The sequence below is a fragment of the Anabrus simplex genome, chromosome 1 (assembly GCF_040414725.1).
Source record: "Anabrus simplex isolate iqAnaSimp1 chromosome 1, ASM4041472v1, whole genome shotgun sequence".
NCBI classification, from domain to species: Eukaryota; Metazoa; Arthropoda; class Insecta; order Orthoptera; family Tettigoniidae; genus Anabrus; species Anabrus simplex.
In genome coordinates, this window is record NC_090265.1 from 979,085,391 (window position 1) to 979,110,515 (window position 25,125).

The window sequence follows — 25,125 nt, forward strand, 5'->3', positions numbered from 1 at the left end:
ACACAGATAGGTCTTATGGCGACGATGAGATAGGAGAGGCCTAGGAGTTGGAAGGAAGCGGCCGTGGCCTTAATTAAGGTACAGCCCCAGCATTTGCCTGGTGTGAAAATGGGAAACCACGGAAAACCGTAACTATGATCGGTGGAAAACGGTAAATAAAAAGGTAAACAGACTCTGGGATGGGTTTAAAGAAATTGTTGAGGAATGCGAAAACAGGTTTGTACCTTTAAGGGTGGTAAGGAATGGTAAAGACCCACCTTATTATAATAGAGAAATAAAGAGACTAAGAAGGAGGTGCAGACTGGAAAGAAATAGAGTTAGAAATGGCTGTGGAAGTAAGGAGAAATTGAAGGAACTTACTAGAAAATTGAATCTAGCAAAGAAGGCAGCTAAGGATAACATGATGGCAAGCATAATTGGCAGTCATACAAATTTTAGTGAAAAATGGAAGGGTATGTATAGGTATTTTAAGGCAGAAACAGGTTCCAAGAAGGACATTCCAGGAATAATTAATGAACAAGGGGAGTGTGTATGTGAGGATCTTCAAAAGGCAGAAGTATTCAGTCTGCAGTATGTAAAGATTGTTGGTTACAAGGATAATGTCGAGATAGAGGAAGAGACTAAGGCCAAAGAAGTAATAAAATTTACGTATGATAACAATGTCATTTACAATAAGATACAAAAGTTCAAAACTAGAAAAGCGGCTGGAATTGATCAGATTTCTGGGGATATACTAAAGACAATGGGTTGGGATATAGTGCCATATCTGAAGTACTTATTTGATTATTGTTTGGTCGGAGGAGCTATACCAGATGAATGGAGAGTTGCTATAGTAGCCCCTGTGTATAAAGGAAAGGGTGATAGACATAAAGCTGAAAATTACAGGCCAGTAAGTTTGACATGCATTGTATGTAAGCTTTGGGAAGGCATTCTTTCTGATTATATTAGACATGTTTGTGAAATTAATAACTGGTTCGATAGAAGGCAATTCGGTTTTAGGAAAGGTTATTCCACTGAAGCTCAACTTGTAGGATTCCAGCAAGATATAGCAGATATCTTGGATTCTGGAGGTCAAATGGACTGTATCGCGATTGACATGTCTAAAGCATTTGATAGGGTGGATCATGGGAGACTACTGGCAAAAATGAGTGCAATTGGACTAGACAAAAGAGTGACTGAAGGGGTTGCTATATTTCTAGAAAATAGATCTCAGAGAGTTAGAGTAGGTGAAGCTTTGTCTGACCCTGTAATAGTTGAGAGGGGAGTTCCTCAGGGCAGTGTTATCGGACCTTTATGTTTTCTTATATATATATATAAATGATATGAGTAAAGGAGTGGAATCGGAGCTAAGGCTTTTTGCGGATGATGTTATTCTCTATAGAGTGATAAATAAGTTACAAGATTGTGAGCAACTGCAACGTGACCTCGAAAATATTGTGAGATGGACAGCAGGCAATGGTATGTTGATAAATGGGGCTAAAAGTCAGGTTGTGAGTTTTACAAATAGGAAAAGTCCTCTCAGTTTTAATTACTGCGTTGATGGGGTGAAAGTTCCTTTTGGGGATCATTGTAAGTATCTAGGTGTTAATATAAGGAAAGATCTTCACTGGGGTAATCACATAAATGGGATTGTAAATAAAGGGTACCGATCTCTGCACATGGTTATGAGGGTGTTTAGGGGTTGTAGTTAGGATGTAAAGGAGAGTGCATATAAGTCTCTGGTAAGACCCCAACTAGAGTATGGTTCCAGTGTATGGGACCCTCACCAGGATTACCTGATTCAAGAACTGGAAAAAATCCAAAGAAAAGCAGCTCGATTTGTTCTGGGTGATTTCTGACAAAAGAGTAGCGTTACAAAAATGTTGCAATGTTTGGGTTGGGAAGAATTGAGAGAAAGAAGAAGAGCTGCTCGACTAAGTGGTATGTTCCGAGCTGTCAGCGGAGAGATGGCGTGGAATGACATTAGTAGACGAATAGGTTTGAATGGCGTCTATAAAAGTAGGAAAGATCACAATATGAAGATGAAGTTGGAATTGAAGAGGACAAACTGGGGCAAATATTCATTTATAGGAAGGGGAGTTAGGGATTGGAATAACTTACCAAGGGAGATGTTCAATAAATTTCCAATTTCTTTGAAATCATTTCGGAAAAGGCTAGGAAAGCAACAGATAGGGAATCTGCCACCTGGGCGACTGCCCTAAATGCAGATCAGTATTGATTGAATTGACTGAAGTACTCTTATTAAATTATTATTCATTTATTTGTATAATATGCTGGACTGAGTAGCTGAGAGGGTAGAGCACTGGCCTTCTGAGCCCAACTTCACAGGTTCAAACCTGGCTCAGTCCTGTAGTATTTCAAGTTGTTCAAATAAATCAGCCTCGTGTTGGTAGATTTACTGGCACATAAAAGAACTCGTACAGGACAAAATTCCCATACCTGGGTGTCTCCAAAAACCATTAAAATGTAGTTAGCAGTACATGAAACAAATAATTTTATTCTAATTTATATAATTTCAATACGGGAACATATGCAGTTCCTGTTTTAATGAAAAATAAATGAAAAATGCAAATTTAAGTGGAAAAAATACCTAAGAGAGTATGATTGAAAACAACATTTAGAGACTTTTCAAATTAGATTTAAAGGTTTTATATTTCTGTTTAACACTTTTTACTTTTTTTCTTATGGATTGTGTGCTTTTCTCTTGTTTTTGTATGTTACACTGATAAATTAAATTGCATACTTAATTCGATCTTTGATTCTTTAATAAATATAAATAAATATAAAAAATAAAAATAAATAAATATCAACTTTTTTTAATAACTAGTATTCATATCACTTACCTTAGAGTCACAGTTAAACGTTCCAGAGGTGTTATTGTCTACCTGAAGTTTGATGTTTTGGCTATTTTTGGCTCTTTGCATTCAAAATATAGTAAAAGGTTTCTGGACGCATCCGATAATAATCAAAGAATTTCTGGGGGTATTTGTCCAGATCATTGTGCAGATGATGGAATTCTCCCATTGCTTCCTTTTAGCTAGTATTGGGTTTACCCAGCACCGACGTCTTCTTTTGCGATTTTTCCTCCGACGCCTCGTCAGGTAGGGACTCTCCAGAATGTAAACTAAATCCTCATCAACCTCTCGCAGAATATTTAATACGTTTAAGAACTTGACAACGTCTACAACGGAAACACACACACAGCTGTACGGAGTACAGATGCCGCTCGGAGTCGCTTGCAGTGGACGAGCCCAGTCATGTGTAATCGCATGAATCAACGTTGCCTGTAGTTGCCTCATCTCGTAATCGTGTGTAGTTGCTTCCAGAGGACGAGCAGCCTAACAGAAACTATGTTGCGTGCAATGGTATTCCTGATAAACAGCCCTACCCCATACTTTGCCCTTCCAACACCCATCAAGTACACTTTATAATCTATCTCTTCCTCGTTATCTACCCTTACCCAAATATCACTTACTCCTAGCACATCCAGATGCATCCTCTTTGCTTACTCAGTTCTACTTTCTTTCTTCCATAAGCTCCATTAACATTGATAGCTCCCATCGAATTCCATTTAGTTCGCCAAGTTGTTTCCAAAGAGTCCCTCGCCGGTCAAATGCGAGTGGAACTCCGTTACTTCCATAGGTCCGAGGATTGTTTAAAATGTTCTGAGCTTGGTAAATTCATGAAGCAGGATGCTACCCTACTTATACATAGTCCAATTGAGGATCTCTCCTCAAACGCATTAGAGACCACCGGTGGATTGTATAGTCCTACCCGCCTGAGCACAAAGAAAGCCATGACTCAGAATATGTCCGAGGTGCCCACTCCCATTCTATAGCAACTGGTATCCTGACTCTCAGGACCACTTAGAGATCGGACCAACTAGGAAGACATCTGGGCGGGCATGCGCATTTTGGACGATCCAGAGTAGTGCACCCCCTCCTAACACAGCTCCTGCTACAAGGACAGTTCAGTGCATAAGTTTACACTCGGTTGTCGCGAGCTGCTTCCTGATTTCTCGTTGTGTAGTGACTGCGGTTAGTGGTGGTGTATGTTAAGCCTATCTGTGACAGTATGGAAGGCTTTAAAAGTAACCTGAATCGTAAGGTACTAAAGAGTCAGACTCGTGCAGCAATCTCGAACGTTATAGACTTTATGGAAGGGAGGCAATGGAAGAAAAGTTTGTGATAGATTGTAAGAAAGTGTAGGAAAGAGTAGCAGCAGCTGTTGGAGTGTCAGAAAGTTCTGTGACACATGTTAAAACCAAAAAATGAACAGCGATAGAATTAGGTAAACCTATGGATAGTCTGTTTGAAACACCAAACAAAAAAATAAAAAAAGAACGTGCACAAAGAATGTTTCTTGACTGGACGACTTTGACGAATGTGCCGTACATCGTATTGTTAACAATTATTTAGTTGAAAAAAGTTTACCTACAGTTTCAAAAATTCGTGCCTAAATAGAGAAAGGCTTTAAGTTCAAAGGATCCAATACCAGTGTCAGCAAATCATTCAATCATTAGGATATTGTTGAAAAAACACTAACAAGCGCATCCTGAGGGGGAAAAAAAAGACATAAAATCAACAGATTTGTGTTTATTTCAAAAAAAAAAAAAAAACGCCCAGTATCGGCCGGAGGATAGGCCTATAGTTAGAGCCCTGCGCGGATATACAAAATAATATCCGCATCCGCACTTCCTTCATCCGCACCCGCGAATGGTTATCCGCAAAATGGTTATCCGCGGATAATTTAAATATTTAACTACCGGTATAGTATATTACACCCCAGGCATTAAAACGGATAGATCTGTTAACATAATACAACAGGCCTGACACCTGGCACCAGAACCCCGACAGTCGCAGGTTTATGAGATAATTTGTCTTGCGACAACTACCGACGTATTGACCTTTGTTCCTTCCTTCCATTAATTCCTGGCAGGAGCCAGTTAGGCTTAGGTCAGATTTACGGATTTATGGTCTCAAGGCTCTTTATATATCACTATTCTAACATAGTCGACAAATTTGACCATATCGGTCCTTAATTGGTCCGTATTGACTAGTAATAACAATGTACAACGGGTGATTGTTTGGTCCGGCCTGTCAATATAATAATTTGTATCCGCCAAGACACTAATTTTGTGGATATCTGCATCCGTGCTGGGCTGTACCTACAGTTTACACGGATGAAACCTATATATCTCCAGCAAAGGCTGATTTGATAATTCAATATCCAGTATATTAGCATCCATGTCAAAAGGAAAAAAGACTTATGGTTGTACATGCGCTGGCGGGGGAATGGTTTCCATTAAATGTTATAATTCCCATGGTTTTTTTTTTGCTTTACGTCGCACCGACACAAATATGTCTTACAGCGACGATGGGATATGAAAGGCCCAGGAATCGGAAGGAAGCGGCCGTGGCCTTAAGGTACAACCCCGGCATTTGCCTGGTGTGAAAATGGGAAACCACGGAAAACCATCTTCAGGGCTGCCGACAGTGGGGCTCGAACCCACTATTTCCCGATTACTGGATACTGGCCGCACTTAAGCAACTGCAGCTATTGAGCTCGGTATTCTCATGTTTTGGTTCGTATTGAAATGTAGTCAAATAAATATTAAAATTTATTTATCTCAATCTGAATTCAGTAAAATCTCTACTTATGTATTGAATATGTGGAATAAATAAATTTTAATATTTATTTGATTACATTTCAATACGGACCAAAACATGAGAATTATAACATGTAATGTAAAAGCCAACCAGGTATACCATATGTTAAATATCTCAATCTGAATTCAGTAAAATCTCTATTTATGTATTGGATAGGTGGAAAAAATAAATTTTAATATTTATTTGGAATGGTTTCCATTGACAACTGTCTGCTAATCTGGAAATCTGGCAGCAAGAGTGGTGACTACCGCGATGACATGAATAGTGACAATTTTTTTAAAGTGGGTGAAAGATATGCTTATTCTTTATCTTCCACCTCGCAGTGTTCTCGTGATTGACAACACGTCATATCACAATAAGGAAGTAGATCGTGCTCCAACGTCCAGCTCACGGAAAGTGACAATGATCTGGCTAGTGAACAGGAACATTCTACACCACGAGACGATGCACAAACACGAGCTTTATGAGCTTATCAAATTGCACAAGCCGGCATACAAAACATACGTTCTAGTTGAACTCGTGGAACAGTACGGACACTCGGTCCTTCAAATACACCATATCATCCTGAATTAAATAATAGTGAAATAATGTGGGCAGAAGTGAAGAACTGGGTAGCTTCTCACAACTTCACCTTTACTATTGATGATGTAGAGAAACTCGCTAGACAGAAATTCATGTCAATATCCGCCGAAGGCTGGAAGCGTAAATGTGAACAGACAAAGAAGGTGGAGAAAGACCTCATGAGGGATGAGGAACCTCCTGAAGACATAATAGAGTCCTTTGGTATCCAGCTGGGAGCCGACGACACGTCATTGGGTGAAGACGACAGAAGTTATGACAGAGGACTCAGTGGAACTGAAGAGCTGTAGAGAACAGTATAAAACAAGGATGTGCTCATTTTCTGAATATAGTGTCATTATTTTATTATTTGAAGTGTTGTCCGGCTCCATGTCTAAATGGTTGGCGTGCTGGCCTTTGGTCACGGGGCCCTGGGTTCGATTCCCGGCAGCGTCGGGAATTTTAACCATCATTTGTTAATTTCGCTGGCACGGGGGCTGGGTGTATGTGTCGCCTTCATCATCATTTCATCCTCATCATGACACACAGGTCCCCTACAGGAGTCAAATCAAAAGACCTGCCACCTGGCGAGCTGAACATGTCCTCGGACACTCCCGGCACTAAAAGCCAAACACCATTTCATTTCAAGTGTTAAGTACGTTATTTTTGTATACATACGTTGTTGCCTTTTACTCAGCATATGTAGACTCTTTATGGTGTTTCTTTTTATTAATTATATTCTGTTTCTGTACCTGAGAACCATATCGTTATAGGCTATATATCATATCCTTAAATCACATTTCTCATTTTACAAGAAAGCAACAAAATCTTGGCTTTAAGGAGCTAGGGACAAATGATCATATAGTCTAACCCTGCTTTATCACCTTGTAGCAAAAATTATTATTATTATTATTAATATTATATATATAATTCGCTGGGGCCATCAAGGACCACGTTAAGTCTTGTTGCATTTGACACTGAACTTGGCCTTCTTTAGAGCCCAAATTTCCCTCATTCTTTGTGAGTGGGCCTGCTTACGCTCCTCTGTCCAAGGGACACCGTGTCTTCTCTTGGGTTGCTCGTCTCGGTTTAGCCCGTTCGTCAATATTTTCTTGCGCAAGAGATCTCTGTTAAGGGTGTCTTCAGCTGAGATATGTAGCATTTGCAGGTCTTCTTTGGTATTTCTAAACCAGGGAATTGTGGTTTTGGGGTTTGAATCAAAAAAGTGAAAGATTTCTTTAGTTAACTTTCTTCCGTCCATTCTTTTCAGATGACCGTAAAATCGTGCCCGTCTTTTTCTGATTGTGTCTGTAATTTTCTCTATTTTGGTGTAGACTTCCTTGTTGGATCTCTTTTGATGGATTCCATTTCTGTACTTTGATCCCAAGATTCCTCTCACAATTTTGCGTTCTCTTTTGTCCAGTTCTTCAAGGAGTCCTTTGTTGGCATTTAGAGACAGGGTTTCGGCTGCATATAGAACTACTGGCTTCAGAACTGTTTCATAGTAACGTAGCTTGGTGTTTTGGGAAAGGCATTTTTTGTTGCAGATTGTGCGGGATGTTTGGTAGGCTATTTCCAGTTTGCGTACTCGCTCCTGAAGTGCTTCTTTGTCCAGTCCATTTTTCATGATGATCTCGCCCAGGTATTTGAATTTGTCTACTCGGGTGATGTCCCCGTATTTTGTATGGAGTTTTGGTGGAGCCTCTTTGATGTTAGTCATTACATCTGTTTTCTCAAACGATATCTGCAAACCAGTTTGTTCGGCAATTTCCTTTAAAATTTCAACTTGAGCTCTAGCGGTTTCTATGTCGTTTGAGAGAACAGCAATATCATCGGCAAATGCTAAGAAGTCTGTTGCGATCCCCTTGGATTTGGTTCCTATTCTCAATGGACTGTAGTTGGTTTCCTGTAATCTCACCCGCCAGGTTCTGATGATCTTTTCAAGAACACAGTTGAAGAGTATAGGGGATAGCCCATCACCTTGTCGGACTCCTGTTTTGATGTCAAAGGAATGCGAGAGACATCCGTGGAACTTCACCTTGGATTTTGTATCGGTCAGGGTGGCTCTAATTAATGCCAGCAGTTTCAAATCAACTCCAAATTCATTTAAGATGTTTAGCAGGACTTCCCGGTCAATGGATTCGTATGCTTTCTTGAAGTCCACAAAGACAGACACATACTGCTTGGACCTTAGTGTACAATATCTGATGATCGTTTTGAGATTTTGGATCTGTTCAGCTGTTGAGCGACCTTTTCTGAACCCTCCTTGGTATTCACCTATTTGATGTTCGACTTGTGCTTCCAAATGCTCCAGGATGGCAAGTGATAGAATTTTGTAAGTCACGGGTAGCAAAGATATTCCTCTGTAGTTGTTGATGTTCTTCATGCTGCCTTTTTTGTGTAATGGATGGATCAAAGCTATTTTCCAATCTTCAGGTAGGGTCTCCTTGTTCCAAATTTCTTCTATTTGCTTTTGCAAGATATCAAGTGATTCCTCTGGGGCATATTTCCATAGTTCTGCTACTACTGAGTCTTCCCCCGGCGCTTTGTTATTTTTGAGACGGGCAATGTGGCGCTTGATTTCATCTCTGTCGGGTGGTCTGGAATCTGGGTACCTGAGTAGGGGTTCCTTGGTCTCAATGGCGCTTTGCGGTTTAGAGCAATTAAGTAAATTCTTGAAGTAATCTGCCAGAATGCTGCAATTTTCTTCATTTGACGTCGCCAGTGTGCCGTCCTTTCGCTCAAAGCATAGAGATGGTGGTTTATAGCCAGCGAGTTTGCGTTTGAAGGCTCTGTAGTACTCTCTGCTTTCATTCTTCCTAAAGTTTTGTTCTATCTTTTCAATGAGAGATTTTTCGTATTTACGTTTCTCAGTCCTGAACACCCTAGCTGCTTGGGCACGTTGGGTTTTGTAGGTTTCCCAATCATTTTCTGATTTCGTAGAATAGTACTGTTTCCACGCATTGAGTCTTTCTTGGAGGACTGATTCGCAAGTACCATTCCACCAGGCATGCTTTTTGCTTCTCTTGATTTCTGCAACGTCTTTTGGGGCCTCAACAAGGAGACTTTTGGCGTTAAAGTCACGATCATTTGGTCTAGCCTTCTCCTGGAACTCCTCGACCTTTTGCCGAAGTTTATCATTGTCGAAGCGTGTGATCTGTTTGGTTGTCTTCCTTGTGTTTGCGGGAATTGATTTGAATTTGATAAGAGACATATAATGATCTGAGGCCACATTGATACCTTTCTTTACCTTGACATTCATAATCTCAGGGCTGTTTCTCCTGGAGATTACAACATGATCAATTTGGAACTCTCCGAGAGCTTGGACGGGAGAACGCCAAGTCATTTGCTTTCTGGGTAGATGGCGAAAATGGGTCGACATGACCTGTAGGTTTTGATTTTCGCAAATGGACACCAGTCTTTTGCCGTTGGGATTGGTTCTTTTGTGAGCAGGGTAATTTCCTATAACTTTATTGTACTTCTGTTCATGACCTAGTTGGGCATTGAAGTCACCCAAAAGAAGTTTGACATGGTGTTTGGGTGTTTTGTTTAATTTTTCATCCAGTAGGTCCCAGAAATTATCAACTTCGTCTGGATCAGACTTGTTCGTATCGCTTGTAGGAGCATGTGCGTTAACTAGGGCGTAGGTTTTGTTCGCGCATTTTATTGTGAGTATAGACAATCTGTCATTCACAGGTTCGAAATTTGCAACCAATTTAAGGATCTTGGTTCTACAAGCAAACGCGGTTCCAAGCATCACAGCACCATTGAGGATTCCTCTTTGCGCTTTGCTCTTGAAAAATCGGTAGCCTTCGGATTCAAAAATCTCTTCATCTGGGTACCTTGTTTCCTGTAGGGCCATTATGGATATCTGATTTTCGTGAAGAGCTTTGGTGAGGGTTTTCAGCTTGCCAGTTTGTGTAAGTGAATTTACGTTGAAAGTTGCTAGAAAGGTTTTAGATTTTGGCCTGAGTTTTTGACTCTTCGGGGTACACCGAGACGCTCCGACTCGTCTCTTGCATGATGTCGAGTCTCCCCCAGAATCCAAATGAGACTCGTGCGCCGTGGCGTTCACGACGAGGGATTTATCCGAAGATTTACCCCCTGGGGTATGTTTCTTGAAATGTTGTGCCATCATGCTTTTTGACTTGACTTTGCTTTGGATGGGTACCCATCCTTTTACAACTAGGGTTGTTGGCCCTAGAGGTTGCCTCAAGATGTTTTCTGGCTTCTGGTCATTTACCAGTCTTCGCCGTAACCCTGGCAAGGGACCATTTTTTTTTTTTCACGGTGGTATTTTATTTCCCTACTACCCTCCGACTCTGCTGGCGGCAGAGCCAGCGAGCTTCCCCAATTCCAATGGGACGCGCCCGATGGAGGTAATCGGTAAATCCCCACACGGATTATTATTATTATTATTATTATTATTATCGACTCATTTTACATGACGTGGCTCAGGTTATGAAGCCTGCTGTTATACCAAACCATATTCTACTCTGTATATCTACATCTAATTATAATTTAAAACGATGGCTACGCAAATTGATATACGAAAAAGATTTTGGCAGCTACTATAATAAAAGGTTAAATTACGTTCTAACTCCTTAAATCTATACATCATCTGTAACACTTCTAAAAACATTCATTTCGGCGAGGTATGTCGAATTTACAGCTGGAAGGGAATTTCACTAACTGAAAATCTGCGGAGGGTTACATGTCAGTTATAACAAATATTCGGGTCAACTGTACGTCGCCACAACACCGAGCAAGAAGAGGAAGTCAGCGTTCTCGCTTCCACGGCTCTGCTTTCTCATAATACCAATATAAATGGTCCGTTATTGGACATTATAAATTTTCCAGCTAGCTCATTCTTGGTTGCCAGCGTTTCGCCCTCGTGTGCTAGGGTGAGCTCATCAGTTGGTACCTAGCACACCTACCAATACGTTGGCTAGTGCATATCGTGGAGGCCACTGCGTAGGCTAACTGGAGCCACCGGCAGTGCCAATGCACTAAGAGACTTTGTCTCATCACTAAAAATTGATGCCTGCTTGGCCATCAGATGATATAGATGTTGATTCCCATACGGAATCTGAAATATTTGTCCTGAATGAGCAAATTTATAATACCAATTGGTATGAACCATAGACAAATACCTCATCCAGTACCCATTGGCTTGAGCAACTTGGCGGAGCCGACATGGCATTGACTTTATAAGCTTCAATCTCGTTAAGGGTGATCTCTTCCCATGAGCATTCAAAGAGAAACCTTTTTTTTTTTTTTTTTTTTTTTTTTTTTAGCAATTTTGCTTTATGTCGCACCGACAAAGGTAAGTCTTATGGCAAGAAATGGAATAGCAAAGGCCTAGGAGTGGAAAGGAAGCAGCCGTGGCCTTAATTAAGGTACAGTCCCAACATCTGCCTGGTGTGAAAATGGGAAGCCCACTTCAGGGCTGCCGACAGTGGGGTTCGAACCCACTCTTTCCCAGATGCAAGCTCACAGCTGTGTGCCCCTAACCACACGGCCAACTCGCCCGGCCAAAACTTAGTTGTGACACCTTATGTCGTCATGTAAAACTTGCCTTAATTACAGGCAAGTGTTAAATGAAACAAGTTTCATAATGATAGATCCGTACTGAACTGTGATTACAATAGAGTAAATTAATGTATTTTTAGGGTCCACCTTTTCAATACAAAATGTAAAGTTTAAATTACATAAATGATTAGGGACTAGTTTCGACCTAGTACTAGGTCATCGTCAGCCTAAAGCAAAATTTAAAGCACAAATACCGAAGAAATTAAACAATGTAAAGACGCATAAGGTCTCGTAAAAGTACATACCATGTGAGAAATTGTGCAGCACTACCCACTATGTTAAAAAATAACTCTATGAAAGAGATTCATAAAAAGTCCAGTGCGCATTAAAAAGATGTTATAGAAAGGAATCCTTGAGTTGCTGGATCAGGAGATTAGAATATGCTGGCTTTTTTAAGATGCTGGTATCCAATTGAAGAACCACTTAGCCAAAGTCACAATCTGACACTAAAAACTGGGATGAGATTAAAATTAAATTTGACAATAAACTAGGTTCTAACATTTTGAGTATGCTCATCATCGAGACTATTTCAAGTATTAATTTATATACACAGAACTGTTCAGTTTTTAATGTGAATTTGTATATATTTGTTTAATTTGTTTTATGTCAATTGTGTGCATGTACATTTGTTTAGTTATTAGATGTTTTACATTAAGGCTGAAGATGGCCAGCCCCGGCCGAAACTAGTCCCTAATTAATGTAATTTAGAATATTGCATAATATAGCATTGAAAGGTGGACCATTACTACATTAATTTAATAATTATATTGTACTTACAATTCAATACGGATGAGAACAATGAAGTTTATAACCTATGATTGACTGACAAGGTAAGAGCAAAGCTGCATATAGAGGTGCTTTCTCTTTGTTCCAAGGCCACAGGCAAAACAATTATTGCAGCCTAAAATGCCATTATGTTAGAAATAATGTCAACTTGGTATACATACTGTACAGTACAGTGTGCTACATAAATCATATTTTAGACTATGCTTACAGCAAAAAAGAAATTAGTAAAATAATTTTTAAAATGACACACAAACATGGATTACAATAAATGGTGATAAAAGTGTTTCCCTTGCTGTACTTCATCACTAGTTTATACTTTTTTTTTCTTTTAACAGATGTCAAACTCAACTGTGCAAGCATGCACATGTGTGCATTCTCTCATATACCATCTGCTTTCTTTACATGGTTCATGACAAAGGCAATGACATGGTTAATCAATTTTGTTTCCAGGTACTGAATTATTTCCATGCATTTATATGAACAATTTGACACATAGGTTATTGCACACTTTCTCATACAATTAGATAAATCACCGATGTTTGACGTCATTCAGCAAAACAATAATTATTACCGTACTGCAGATATGGGGCACATCTCCCCAGACACCATCAATAGTTAAAACAATGTTAAATACATATTTTGAAGTTCAGTTACCTGTATACCCATTCAGGTGCACCTTTAATAATAATAATAATAATAATAATATTACAGTTCAGTCGCAAAACATCCACAGAGATTGTCATGTCACATCAGTGCCTAAGTACTACAAAGAGCATTTTACCCATTTGAACGTTGCTATAAAGAAACCCAAAACTGGTACACATTTATTAAAACATGTGACTTAAGTTACAGCTTGTCAGCAAAGCAAACAGAATACATCATTAACATGCAATTTGAGGGCTTTATGATAAGTAGGCAATACGCATGCTAACAGAGGATTTATTGTGATACTAAACACATACTCTATTGGAGTAGTGATAACATCTACAAAAGTTGAAATCGCAGATTTGAGTGAAATGCATGAAACCAAAAAGGTACTTAGAAAGGATGTTTTTAAAATACCTTTCTTTTTTTTTTTTTGTTTGTTTAAATAACCTAGGCCTATTGTACTAAATCAACCCTCTCAATATGTCGAAATATCTTTTTCACTTTTTGTATACTGATAATACAGTATTAGCAGATTTCATGACCATAAAATAAAAAATGTATATGTCCACCTGAATGATCTTATCTTTGCGCCAAGTTGTTATCGCAGCTTATCCGTAATTCACAATAATGGCTCAGAAAAACCCCAATTCATAACTGTGTCTTTAAAATAACTTATGCGGCAACCGATTGTAAGGAAATTGTAAATTAATCGGGAAATATCTGAGAGAATGGGGTCATGCTCTTTAAACAAATATATATGAAAACCTGACACACGTGAAGGATTACATTAATCAAGAATGGAGTTTGAATACTAGAAATCAGTGCCTTTATGAGTGACACTTCAGTAAGCATCAAATATTAACATTAAAAGCACATGAAATGCAAAGGACTAGTCATAACGAAGACATGCATACTTACTGTCACCCCGTATTTGAGTGCAATCCCTTGTAATGTATCACCTTCAGAAATAACGTGTTTTATGAAATGTTCCTGGCGCTTAAAATGATTACATGTGCTACCATATTTTTTTAGAGCCTTCGTTGAATCTCTTATACTTTGAGTTTCTTCTCTCGGGTTGTCTGCCATACTTTAAAGCTCCCGAATTGCACAATGGTGCCAACCAAGGATTATTTATATACAGAGAAAAATCTATCCACTGTGTTCCGGGAGGGGCCTCCTTCATGATCCCTCGCAAATGCTACATGCTGTGCTCGATATCGGAATTCCGAAAGATAAGATTACAAAGCGAGCACTCATTGGCCTCACAAAAGCTTTCAGTTTCACTTCAGTGTTTTACCACATCACAAGACAACCAAAGAGAATGTGCAGCATACCATACTCTTTGGGGAACACTACCACCCCACACCAAAGAGAATCTGCCCCAAACCAGTGACCAGTAAGCACCATTCGTAGCGAAGGGCACTAAATTTGACTGCAGTCACTGACAAGAGCACCACACTGGCACATTCATTCCAACAGATTCTGAAAAGCAAGATCAAGAGTAATGTTCGAATGGTGCAAAGAGAACTTGAATTTGAGCTGAACGTGCTCGAAGAAATTCCAAGCAGTGTTGCCAATTCGGCGGTTCACTGCTATATAGATCTGAAGGTTTTTAATGTTAAGGTGGCGGGTGAAAATCAACGACAACAGCTAGTGGATATTCTGTCGGGTTCTAATTTCTGAATAGCTGAGATCTAGCCGGAAATACCATTGCTATTAAATCTACCTACATATTCTCTTTGGTCTGAGCGTATGTGGACTAACCCAAGGTTGATATAAACCTCCCGGAGGTCTGTATAGGTCAACGTCTAGCTCGTTGGTATAGGTAAATATTCCAGAATTTTGCGAGTGTATGGGACCCTTAACACTTAACCATGTAAGTTACATGATACACACATAGGAGAAATGTACTATTCTCTTATAAAATCAAAGATTACATACCGGTAGTGAATCTGTGAAAACAACAACCCTTAAATATATTTAAGTAAGCAAGACTTCGTATTTTTTTTTAATTAGCTAGTTGCTTTACGTCACACCGACACAGATAGTTCTTATGGCGACGATGAGACAGAAAAGGCCTAGGAAATGGGAAGGAAGCGGCCGTGGCCTTAATTAAGGTACAGCCCCAGCATTTGCCTGGTGTGAAAATGAGAAACCACGGAAAACCATATTCAGGGCTGCCGAAAGTGGGGTTCGAACCCATTATCTCCCGGATGCGAGCTCACAGCTGCGCGCTCCTAAGCGCACGGCCAACTCGACCGGTACTTTGTATTTTAATGCTAATAAAATGTCTGCATGATGACGAATCATGGTGTCATTTCTCATTTTGTTGTTAATAGGAAACTGGAGTCGTTCCGGAAAAAATCGCCTGTCTAGCTCTTTTTGGCTGTACTACAGATCAAGAAAGGGGATCCGCTATCCACAGGTCAGCGTAAAGTAGTCTATGCATGGTAAGTCGCCGGCCAGACTTTGCTCTTCAGGCAGCGCCGTCTAGAATGTCAAAGCGTCTGGAAGTGTGGAATAATTGCCGATTTTGCATGTTCTTTCCCCCCGGGTGGAACCAGACACAATAATACATAACTATTTGTACATCACATGCCAGTAACAATTCAGGTTTCCGTGAGATAATAAGTTATCCCAAATCCGACCCGAAGTTTAAGGACCCGTTGTTAGAGATATCTGGCGAATTTTTCTACCTTGTGTATTTCATAGTCTATAAGCCTGCAATAATAACCATGCCAGTTTCACATTTAAGAGATCTTTGTGCTGCCATGCAGCGAGGCTGAGGAGTTAATGTTTCAATGGCATTTTGGTATAACTTTTCTCTCTTTTTATTCTATAGGAAATTAATGCAAACTATGATATATTAGTATTCATCGCATTCATTACGAGCAGTTTATATTCAACCACGCCCCATTTCCAATAAATATACGGATTTGGGATTTGGAGAAAATTTGCGGGAGAAAATTTGCTAAAGGGACCATACCAAACACAGTTGGCAACGATGATTCCGAGTGACAGAAGCAAAGTGGATGTGGTTAACAGAAGAAAGCTCGTAAACAACCGGCACATTCCTATCACGGACAGTTAAGCCACATTTAATTTTATTAAAAAAGTATTATTTGGAAAATACGTCATACGAAATACTATGGCTGAGGATGTTAAGCCAGAAGTTATTAAGAGGACTCAAGATTCTTTGGGGAAATACATCAAAAGGCCACCGCTTACCGAAAAGCTTCTGAAGAAACCACCTTTCCGATTTCTGCACGATATTGTGACAAGTGTAAGTAGAAAATAGTTTTTTTTAAAAGCATTTATATTATCAGCGTGTAACATTGAAATTAATTTTATTGAATACCACGCAAGTTTGTTTGTTTACAATTCCAGTAAAGTGACAATTATGCCCAAAATGTTACGCAAATTGTAACCACTTTTCCGCTCGTAGTCGCTTATAGAGATTGTGCTTAATAAGGGCAGAAAACAAGATTTTGTTTCAAAGACTGTTCTCAGAGATATACCAAAGAATTTATTTATTTATTTATTTTTATTTTTTTGCTAGGGGCTTTACGTCGCACCGACACAGATAGGTCTTATGGCGACGATGGGATAGGGAAGGCCTAGGAGTTGGAAGGAAGCGGCCGTGGCCTTAATTAAGGTACAGCCCCAGCATTTGCCTGGTGTGAAATTGGGAAACCACGGAAAACCATTTTCAGGGCTGCCGATAGTGGGATTCGAACCTACTATCTCCCGGATGCAAGCTCACAGCCGCGCGCTTCAACGCGCACGGCCAACTCGCCCGGTCAAAGAAATATTAGTAACCACTTAGCTTTTTTGCCTCCTTCAATACTTTCTGTCATTACAATATTGTAGAGGATTGTATGATACAGTATTTTTGTACCGTAGGTAGTTCCTCGTGTCCGCCTCTGTGGTGTAGTGGTTAGCGTGATTAGCTGCCACCCCCGGAGGTCCGGGTTCGATTCCCGGCTCTGCCACGAAATTTGAAAAGTGGTACGAGGGCTGGAATGGGGTCCACTCAGCCTCGGGAGGTCAACTGAGTAGAGGTGGGTTCGACTCCCACCTCAGCCATCCTGGAAGTGGTTTTCCATGGTTTCCCACTTCTCCTCCAGGCAAATGCCGGGATGGTACCTAACTTACCTCGGCCGCTTCCTTCCCTCTTCCTTGCCTGTCCCATCCAATCATCCCATCCCTCCACAAGGCCCCTGTTCAGCTTAGCAGGTGAGGCCGCCTGGGCGAGGTACTGGCCATTCTCCCCAGTTGTATCCCCCAACCCAAAGTCCAGGTGGGATCCCTCGCTTAGTCCGAGGGAAAAACCGACCCTGGAGGATAAACAGATTAAGAAGAAGAAGAAGAAGGTAGTTCCTCGTACATGAATAAGTTATCTTGTAGAATTTAAGATCACTTAGAAGTAAACTGTGGAGACTGTTATTGCCATATATCACACTTTGTGAATCCTTGCAGAACAGATCATTCATCTCATTGCATGCTCTTACTTTGCTGTCCTGTATTCAGGGGCGTAGCCAAGGAGGCATTACTGGGAGTTAGAAACCTGCCCCTCCCCCCTCCCACCATGGAATTTTTACCAAAGAAAATAAACAGAAACTGACAATAAACAAGTGAAAGTTGACTCAATGGGTTGGCTCTTTTGAACATTCACAGAGACATAATTGTAAAACCAGCAGATCTCTTAAATCTATTATATAAGGAGCCTCGAAAATTGGATTTTAGATTGTAATCTTAACATACCTTCCACTGTAAAACTATTCATCTTTATCGTATTGTTCTTTTTCTGTAATTTAATGTAAGATTTTGTAGTATACTGGTATTGCAATCTGAATATAATCATAATTTATTAGTAACAGTGTCAGGGTGCGACGTGTAGTTAACCTCCTTGTGGTGTACCCTGGGCAACGGACTGCTTATGCAGGACGGCTGATAGTCTACACAAATAGGCGACCGAACTAGATCCTGGATCTCTCACAGTCATCAAAGTTACATCAGAAGATGAAACCTACCAAAGACACTTATCAGAGCCAACTGACAAGGAAGCTTGGAACCAGCGCTCACGTTCTACAGATAAATGCAGAAGGCCTGTCAAAGGACAAATGTCAATACCTTAGTAAACTAGCTGATGACCTGAAAATTGACATCCTAACAATACAAGAAACTCATTTGACAGAGGAAAATGTGGAAAGCAGAGGTAAGATTGCAGGATACAAAATTATAGCTAGTCTTTTCTCACCTGTCCATGGATCCATCAGGTATTCCATAAATAACATTTGCAACATTTCAGAAGTGAACTTTCAAAGATTTAAAGATATCGAAATAATCACTGCCAAACTAGATCATTACCGGGCAATTTGACCATGCGGTTAGGGACGCACAGCTGTGAGCTTGCATCTGGGAGATAGTGGGTTCGAATCCCACTGTCGGCGGCCCTGAAGACGGTTTTCCATGATTTCCCCATTTTCACACCAGGCAAATGCTGGGGGTGTACCTTAATTAAGGCCACGGCTGCTTCCTTCCAACTCCTAGACTTTTCCTATCCCATCGTCGCCATAAGACCTATCTGTGTCGGTGCGACGTAAAGCCGCTAGCAAAAAAAGAAAAAAACTAGATCATTTGACTATCGCATCAGTTTCCTTGTACATACGTAGGAGACTTTAACACTCGTCACACATCTTGGGGCTACCCAGACTATGATGAAAATGGAGAAAAACTGGCTATGTGGTGTGATGTGGAAAGCTGTATCTGTATCTAAGTTTTGATGCTAAAGCAGAGAAAACATTTCATTCTGCTTGATGGCAATCTGACACCAACTCTGATCTGGTTATTGTTTCCACAGATGAAAGAAAATTCTCCCTAGACCACACAAGAAAAGTCCTTCAACATTTTCTAAGAAGCCAACACAGACCCACTCTTATCAATATAGGTTTTGAAATACCAGTTATCAGATCCATACATAAACCAAGATGGAACTTTAAGAAGGCAAACTGGGACTAGTACAGATCAGAAGTAGATAGTAATCTGAGATGATTTCCCCGAAGGCAGAAAATTACAAGAGGTTCCTAGGCGTTGCCATCGATGCAGCTAAGCGAAATATCCCCTGGGTATTCAGGAAGCAGTATATTCCATGCTGGAATAAAACTACCCAAAAAATGTGTGATAGTTATCAGAAAACTGGTGATCCTGAAATGGGAAAAGGGATATTAGAATATCTGAGTAAAGGAAGAAAAGAGAAATGGAGAGATCTAACTTCTCAGCTGAGCTTTACTCACTCTAGCAGAAAAGCATGGACCCTCCTTAGGAAACTTGGTGCTACTACAAACATAGGCCTACGCAAAGAGGAGCCAGAAATAACACCAAATAAAATGGCACTACATGTCAAATCAAGAGCTGACAAAATTCCAGTAGACCCCACTACGAAGAAACACATTGAGAGAGAGATGAAGAAATTGAACAACAGCCTCCAAAATGACTCTACCCTTGCTAATTAATTCAGCCAAGAAGAAATTGAGAAAGCCATCAACATGCTAAAAATGAGGAAGGTCGCAGGTTCAGGTGGAATTTTCCCTGAATTCATAAGATATCTTGTGAAGCATGGGAAAATATGGCTCAAGAACTTCTTCAGTGACGTATTAGAGACTGGAATCATTCTCCCAGATTTCAAGATGGTTCACACCATGGCAATTTTCAAACCAGGAAAACCAGCAGATAATCCCTCAAGCTACTGTCCTATTGCACTACTGAGTGTTTGCTACAAATTGCTGGAACGCCTCATTCTCAACCAAATTCAGAAAATAATAAATGACATAACACCAACATACCAGCCAGGTTTCAGAATCAAACAAAGCTGCTGTGAACAAGTATTAACATCAGATATTGAGGCAGGATTACAGAAGAAGCTAAAGATATCCGTCGCTTTTGTTGACCTGACAGCGGCATATGACACAGTATGGTTGGATGGACTCCTATTCAATATTGAAAAGCATACACACTGCCAAAAACTTATAGCCCTTCTGAAGAACATGCTGACAAATTGGTACTTCAAGGTCACCATAAGGCAAAAGACAAGCATGTTACAGTAAAAAATGGACTACCTCAAGGGTCTGTATTAGCCCCACTACTTTTCAGCTTTTACACCAGTGACATGCCTGACACCATCAGCAAGAAATTCTGCTATGCTGACTACTTAGCCATCGCTGTCCAAACTGTCACATTAGAAGAGAGGGAAAGCGTTCTCTTCAATGACTTGGGAACCTTGAATGCATACTACACGAAGTGGAGACTTTGCCCAAATCTGGTTAAGACAGAAGTATGCTCATTCCATCTATGCAACCAAATAGTTCACCAAAAGCTCAATGTTGTGTTCTGCCAACAAACAATTAAACATATTTCAACCCCAAGTACCTTGGCATCAGCTTAGACCGTTCTTTAACATACAAAAAACACCTGGAAAATACAAGTCAGAAACTTAAGTAAAAAAAAACATCATGAAGAAGCTAGCTGGTATGACATGGGGAGCTGATGCATCCTCACTGCACACTACTGCCCTCACCATGGTTTATCCAGTGGCTGAATATTGTGCCCCGGTATGGCAACATAGCGCTCATCCTAGGAAGATTGACGTCCATTTGAATGAATGTATGAGAACCGTAATGGGCACACTAAAATCCATCCCAATCCCGTGGCTACTTACTATCAGTAACATACCACCTCCGGAACTGAGACGACAGGAAGCAACTATACGCGAGTGGAAAAAGTTACACCATCCTGATCATACAGAATCTCCCAATCCATGAGGTCCTTGGTGACCTACCCCCTTCTCATCTTAAATCAAGAAACCCTATATGGCATGACATAACTGGCTTCAATATCCAGGCATCAAACCTGGAGCTCTGCACATGTGAAACACCAAGGCATCCAAGACCCCACAACTGGACTCCCAGGATTTCACCTGAAGAGACACCAATGGTCTAAACTCAACCATTTAAGAACAGGTCACGCTAGATGTAATGCCATGCTACATAAATGGGGACTTTCAGAATCCCCTGCCTGTGACTGTGGAGCTCCTTTCCAGTCAGTGCAGCATATTATTGAGGAGTGCCCTCTGAGGAAGTATGATGGACCAGCCCAAGATGTCATCAGTGCTACACCCCCCCTTCTTAGAATGGCTACAGCAACTGGATATTGATTTGTAAATGTTAACGCTACCAACATTCTTGTCCTTGTATATATTGTAAATTTTCTTTTTCTTTTGTATAGGTATTTGCCATACGATAAATTAAACAATAAGTAACAGTGTCCTTATAATAACACTCATGCTTGTGCGCACCACACACGCACAAGCACACAACCCCTCCTATCGTTCAATCGTGGCTATGCTACTGCCTGTGTTCAACTGTTTGGCTTCTTTTTCCCCTCTCACTACATACAGTTACGACTTGGTAGAATACACCTTAGGTTCAAGGTCACAACATAATAATAATAATAATAATAATAGTGGGAATGTGCCCATTGGGCATAAGAGTTCATTACAAATTATCTAAAGAGAATTGTGTGATATTGTTCTGTTAGCACACTTATGTTTTTCACACCCTTTTCCCGCATAAATTGCAAATGCACTCGTACGCTGCCTCGTGGAAAGACTTCAGTCTTCGAGTTTGATGTTGGAAACCATGCATTGCGAATCATTTCAATGCCTCAGCTCTCATTCTGCTTCCATCCAGTCTTTGGTTTGCATAGCTGTAGTGATGTAAAAAATCTTCCTCTAGCCTATAGGCCTATTCTTCCATTTCATTTGCAATTCTTGCATGAGTTCTGTGTATGTAGCTGTAGATGGCAAGAGTAACTGCAACCTCAGGTCCCCTACTAGAAATGTTTCCCTCATCATTACATAAGAGTAGCAAGACTGCATATAATTTGAGAGCCCTAGAACCTTTTTCAGGTATCTCACTTTTAGATTTTCAACTTTTCCTTAATTGCTTTTTCAGTAGGTGTTCCCATATTAATTCTAGTCCATAAGTGAGCATGGGTATTACTTTCACCTTGAATAATATCGTTGCCATGGTTACCAACATTGTCGATATATGTCCGATGTCGCTTATATTTTTTATGGCAGCAGCTAGTCCTTCCTTTAGGCCCAATATGAATTGTAAAGGCTGATGCAGTGAGGTCACATTATATAATCTACTTTTAAAAATCTGTGTGCAGAGATGTACATTGTTTGTCTCTATTGAAATTAACCCATGTTAATGGATCAAACTTCCTTTTGTTGGAACACTATATCTTTTAAATATTTCTCGTAAGAGTGAACGTGCAATATCATTTTTTTTTTTAAATCTATGCACATACAGTCAGAGCCTGGTGTAATTTAATAGTCCTGGTATTGATTCCACATTCCATCATTCTCACGTTATGTACATGATTGCTTTAATACAGGGACATTCTTTTATCTATGCAAGGGATTGTCACTCACCCAGTTGCCTGTGCTGCAAGCTTGTCTTCTGCCAAGCACTTCACCATAAGGCAGCCAGCCTGGCACTGAGTCATAGAGTGTTTTTGCATAAGATTTCCTGTACTTTATGAAAGTATTATGTATATACACACGCTCACGTAATGAAAATGGCATTGGAACAACACACTGAGTATGAAACACGTGAGCATTTGACTAAACTGAACCTTACGCTGATAAAGCTCTCTGAAGACTGCAAAAGACGGAAAGTTCTGGTGCTGAGAAGCGCATTACGGCAAAGTGCTTGGCGGGAGACAAGCTTGCAGTGCAGGCAACCAGGCGAGTGACAATCCCCTGCATCGATAAAATAATGTCCCTGTAGTTTCTTATATGTATTGAGTAAAATATAGGAAATTAAGGTGGAACACCGTTGTATCTCTTCAATCTTTTTTTCAATTATGATACATAGCCTGTATGGTATGAAGAGATACTGAATCAAATTGGTAAGAGGAGAACTGTTCGGCAGAATTTGACCAGAAGGAGAGACAGTATGATAGGGCACATCTTAAGACACGCAGGTTTTGTTCAGTTAGTTTTTGAGGGAAGTGTAAGTAGTTGGCAGAGTTATAGTGCTGTTAAAACAACGTGCATGTTCTGACAGCTCCCAGCATGGTAGTAAGGGGTGGCAGTTACTGTGGCAATCAGTACACGCTTCCCGTTTAAGCCAATACCAGCTGGATAAGCTCTCTCCCTTTTCCTACCCTCTCTGTCTTAAAGCTCCGTGAGGAGGTCAATCCAAGTTCCACGTTGCCAATTGGTATACCATAGCCAATGTGGCCAGACTCAGTGCCTGCTTGAAATCAGATAAATATTTATAGTGCTATTGTGTTTGTGTTAATAATAAGTGTATTGTTATCAAGACTGGCATTTTAGTGAAGTGTAAATTTTACATAGTATAATATTAATAAAATGTAATTCCAGATTTTTCTTGAAAATTGGTAATGCAATTTTCCCAATTTTAGCATTGTCAGCAAAATTGGAAACTGCCTTGAAAAGTTAATACTTGAATTGAAGTACAACATTGTTACCAGCACCCTTCTAATTATGATAATTATTTTTGGTTTCTTAATAATTACTTCTTGTTCTTTTTCTTCTTTGCTTCCTTCTCATTAGGGTGGAAGGGCTTCGATTTTTGGAATTTTTGACAAAGCATGTGAGGTTTTAGAAATTAATAATCATGACCTAAGGTTTTGTTTTTGCTTCGGATTTCAATAAAAAGAGGTCCCATAACTATTGATCGCAAGTTTAAAGGCGCTCAAAACAGCAAGGTGAAAGATGGACTTTTACCTATCACAACTCACGTTTCAGTTTTAGCTGGCATCTTAAATTGAGCCGACGCCTATGGCAAGGTTCGAGCGATTTCCCTTCTTTATCTATGCAAAAAATCTAGATATTTCTCCCATCCTCGCCCGGATTTGAACCCAGAATGTTCAGCAGGCCAGTCAAGGTACCATTCTGCTGCTGAAGTGTACCTAAAAATGAAATCAGTCATCCGGAGGTAGACTGTGAGGGAGAGAAATTATGAGTATGTCTTACGATATTTGAGCTGGTAAAATTACTGCTGAACCACCTTGGAATAATAGCAACAATATTTAATGTTTTTCTAACGCTTTCATGATCCCCGTACATGGATAATATTTTCCGCAGCGCCTAGCACAGAGTGAGAGGCTTTCATTGTAGTTGTAGTAACTCCAGCCGGATCATGTGGCAACACAGCACTCCCGCTCCTTTGCTCGGCGCTACGTGCTGCAAGCTGTCAGAAAATGCACATTGTTTTAATAGAACTATAAACCAGGGTATGAATATGATAAACAGATTAGAGTAGATGTAGGATGTAGTATTACATACAAATAGCGCAGGTTAGGATGGCATGGACGGCTGCATCAAAGCAGTCTACAGACTGATGACCTAAACAACAACAACAACAACAGCCTGTATGCTTTTACTCTGTATAATAAATCATAGTTTACTGAGGGTTCTGTCGTGGTTTTTGCTATCATTTCCCTTAAAAGTGAAACATAATGGTCTTTATCAAGAGGAAGGTGGTGGTTATTAAGATTCATTCTGAAAAGCATATGAGAGTTACAAGTTAAGCTTTGCTGTAATTGTGCAAGTATTTAGTCCTTGAAGAATCGGTGGATCTCTCTGCTTTCTTAAATATATAAATGATTCGAGTAAAGGGCTGGAATCACAGATTAGGCTTTTTGTGAATAATCATCATCATTATCTAAAGGCTTCGCCTTGTTGCTGCAACCATTGATCTCTTCTCTCTGCGGTCCTTTTTATCTCTCCATAACCTGGCATCCCATCATCTTAACTACCTCTTCAACTATCTTTCTC

The 25,125-nt window shown here is 40.1% G+C and overlaps 2 protein-coding genes across 3 annotated transcripts in view; one reads left to right on the top strand and one right to left on the bottom strand.

Annotated features, from left to right (window-relative positions):
- LOC136857843 (lysM and putative peptidoglycan-binding domain-containing protein 2) overlaps window positions 1-14,575 on the bottom strand; it is a 52,208-nt gene extending 37,633 nt beyond the window's left edge. For both annotated transcript variants that reach the window (XM_067136818.2, XM_067136817.2), the window contains exon 1: window positions 14,172-14,575. In XM_067136818.2, the coding sequence (XP_066992919.1) occupies window positions 14,172-14,339 (168 nt within the window). In that variant the 5' untranslated portion in view covers window positions 14,340-14,575. The remainder of the gene's footprint in view (window positions 1-14,171) is intronic.
- Window positions 14,576-16,316: 1,741 nt separating this feature from the next.
- IFT54 (intraflagellar transport 54) overlaps window positions 16,317-25,125 on the top strand; it is a 228,807-nt gene continuing 219,998 nt past the window's right edge. Inside the window, exon 1 of the mRNA XM_067136819.2 lies at window positions 16,317-16,536. Coding sequence (XP_066992920.2) covers window positions 16,402-16,536 — 135 coding nt within the window. The 5' untranslated portion in view covers window positions 16,317-16,401. The remainder of the gene's footprint in view (window positions 16,537-25,125) is intronic.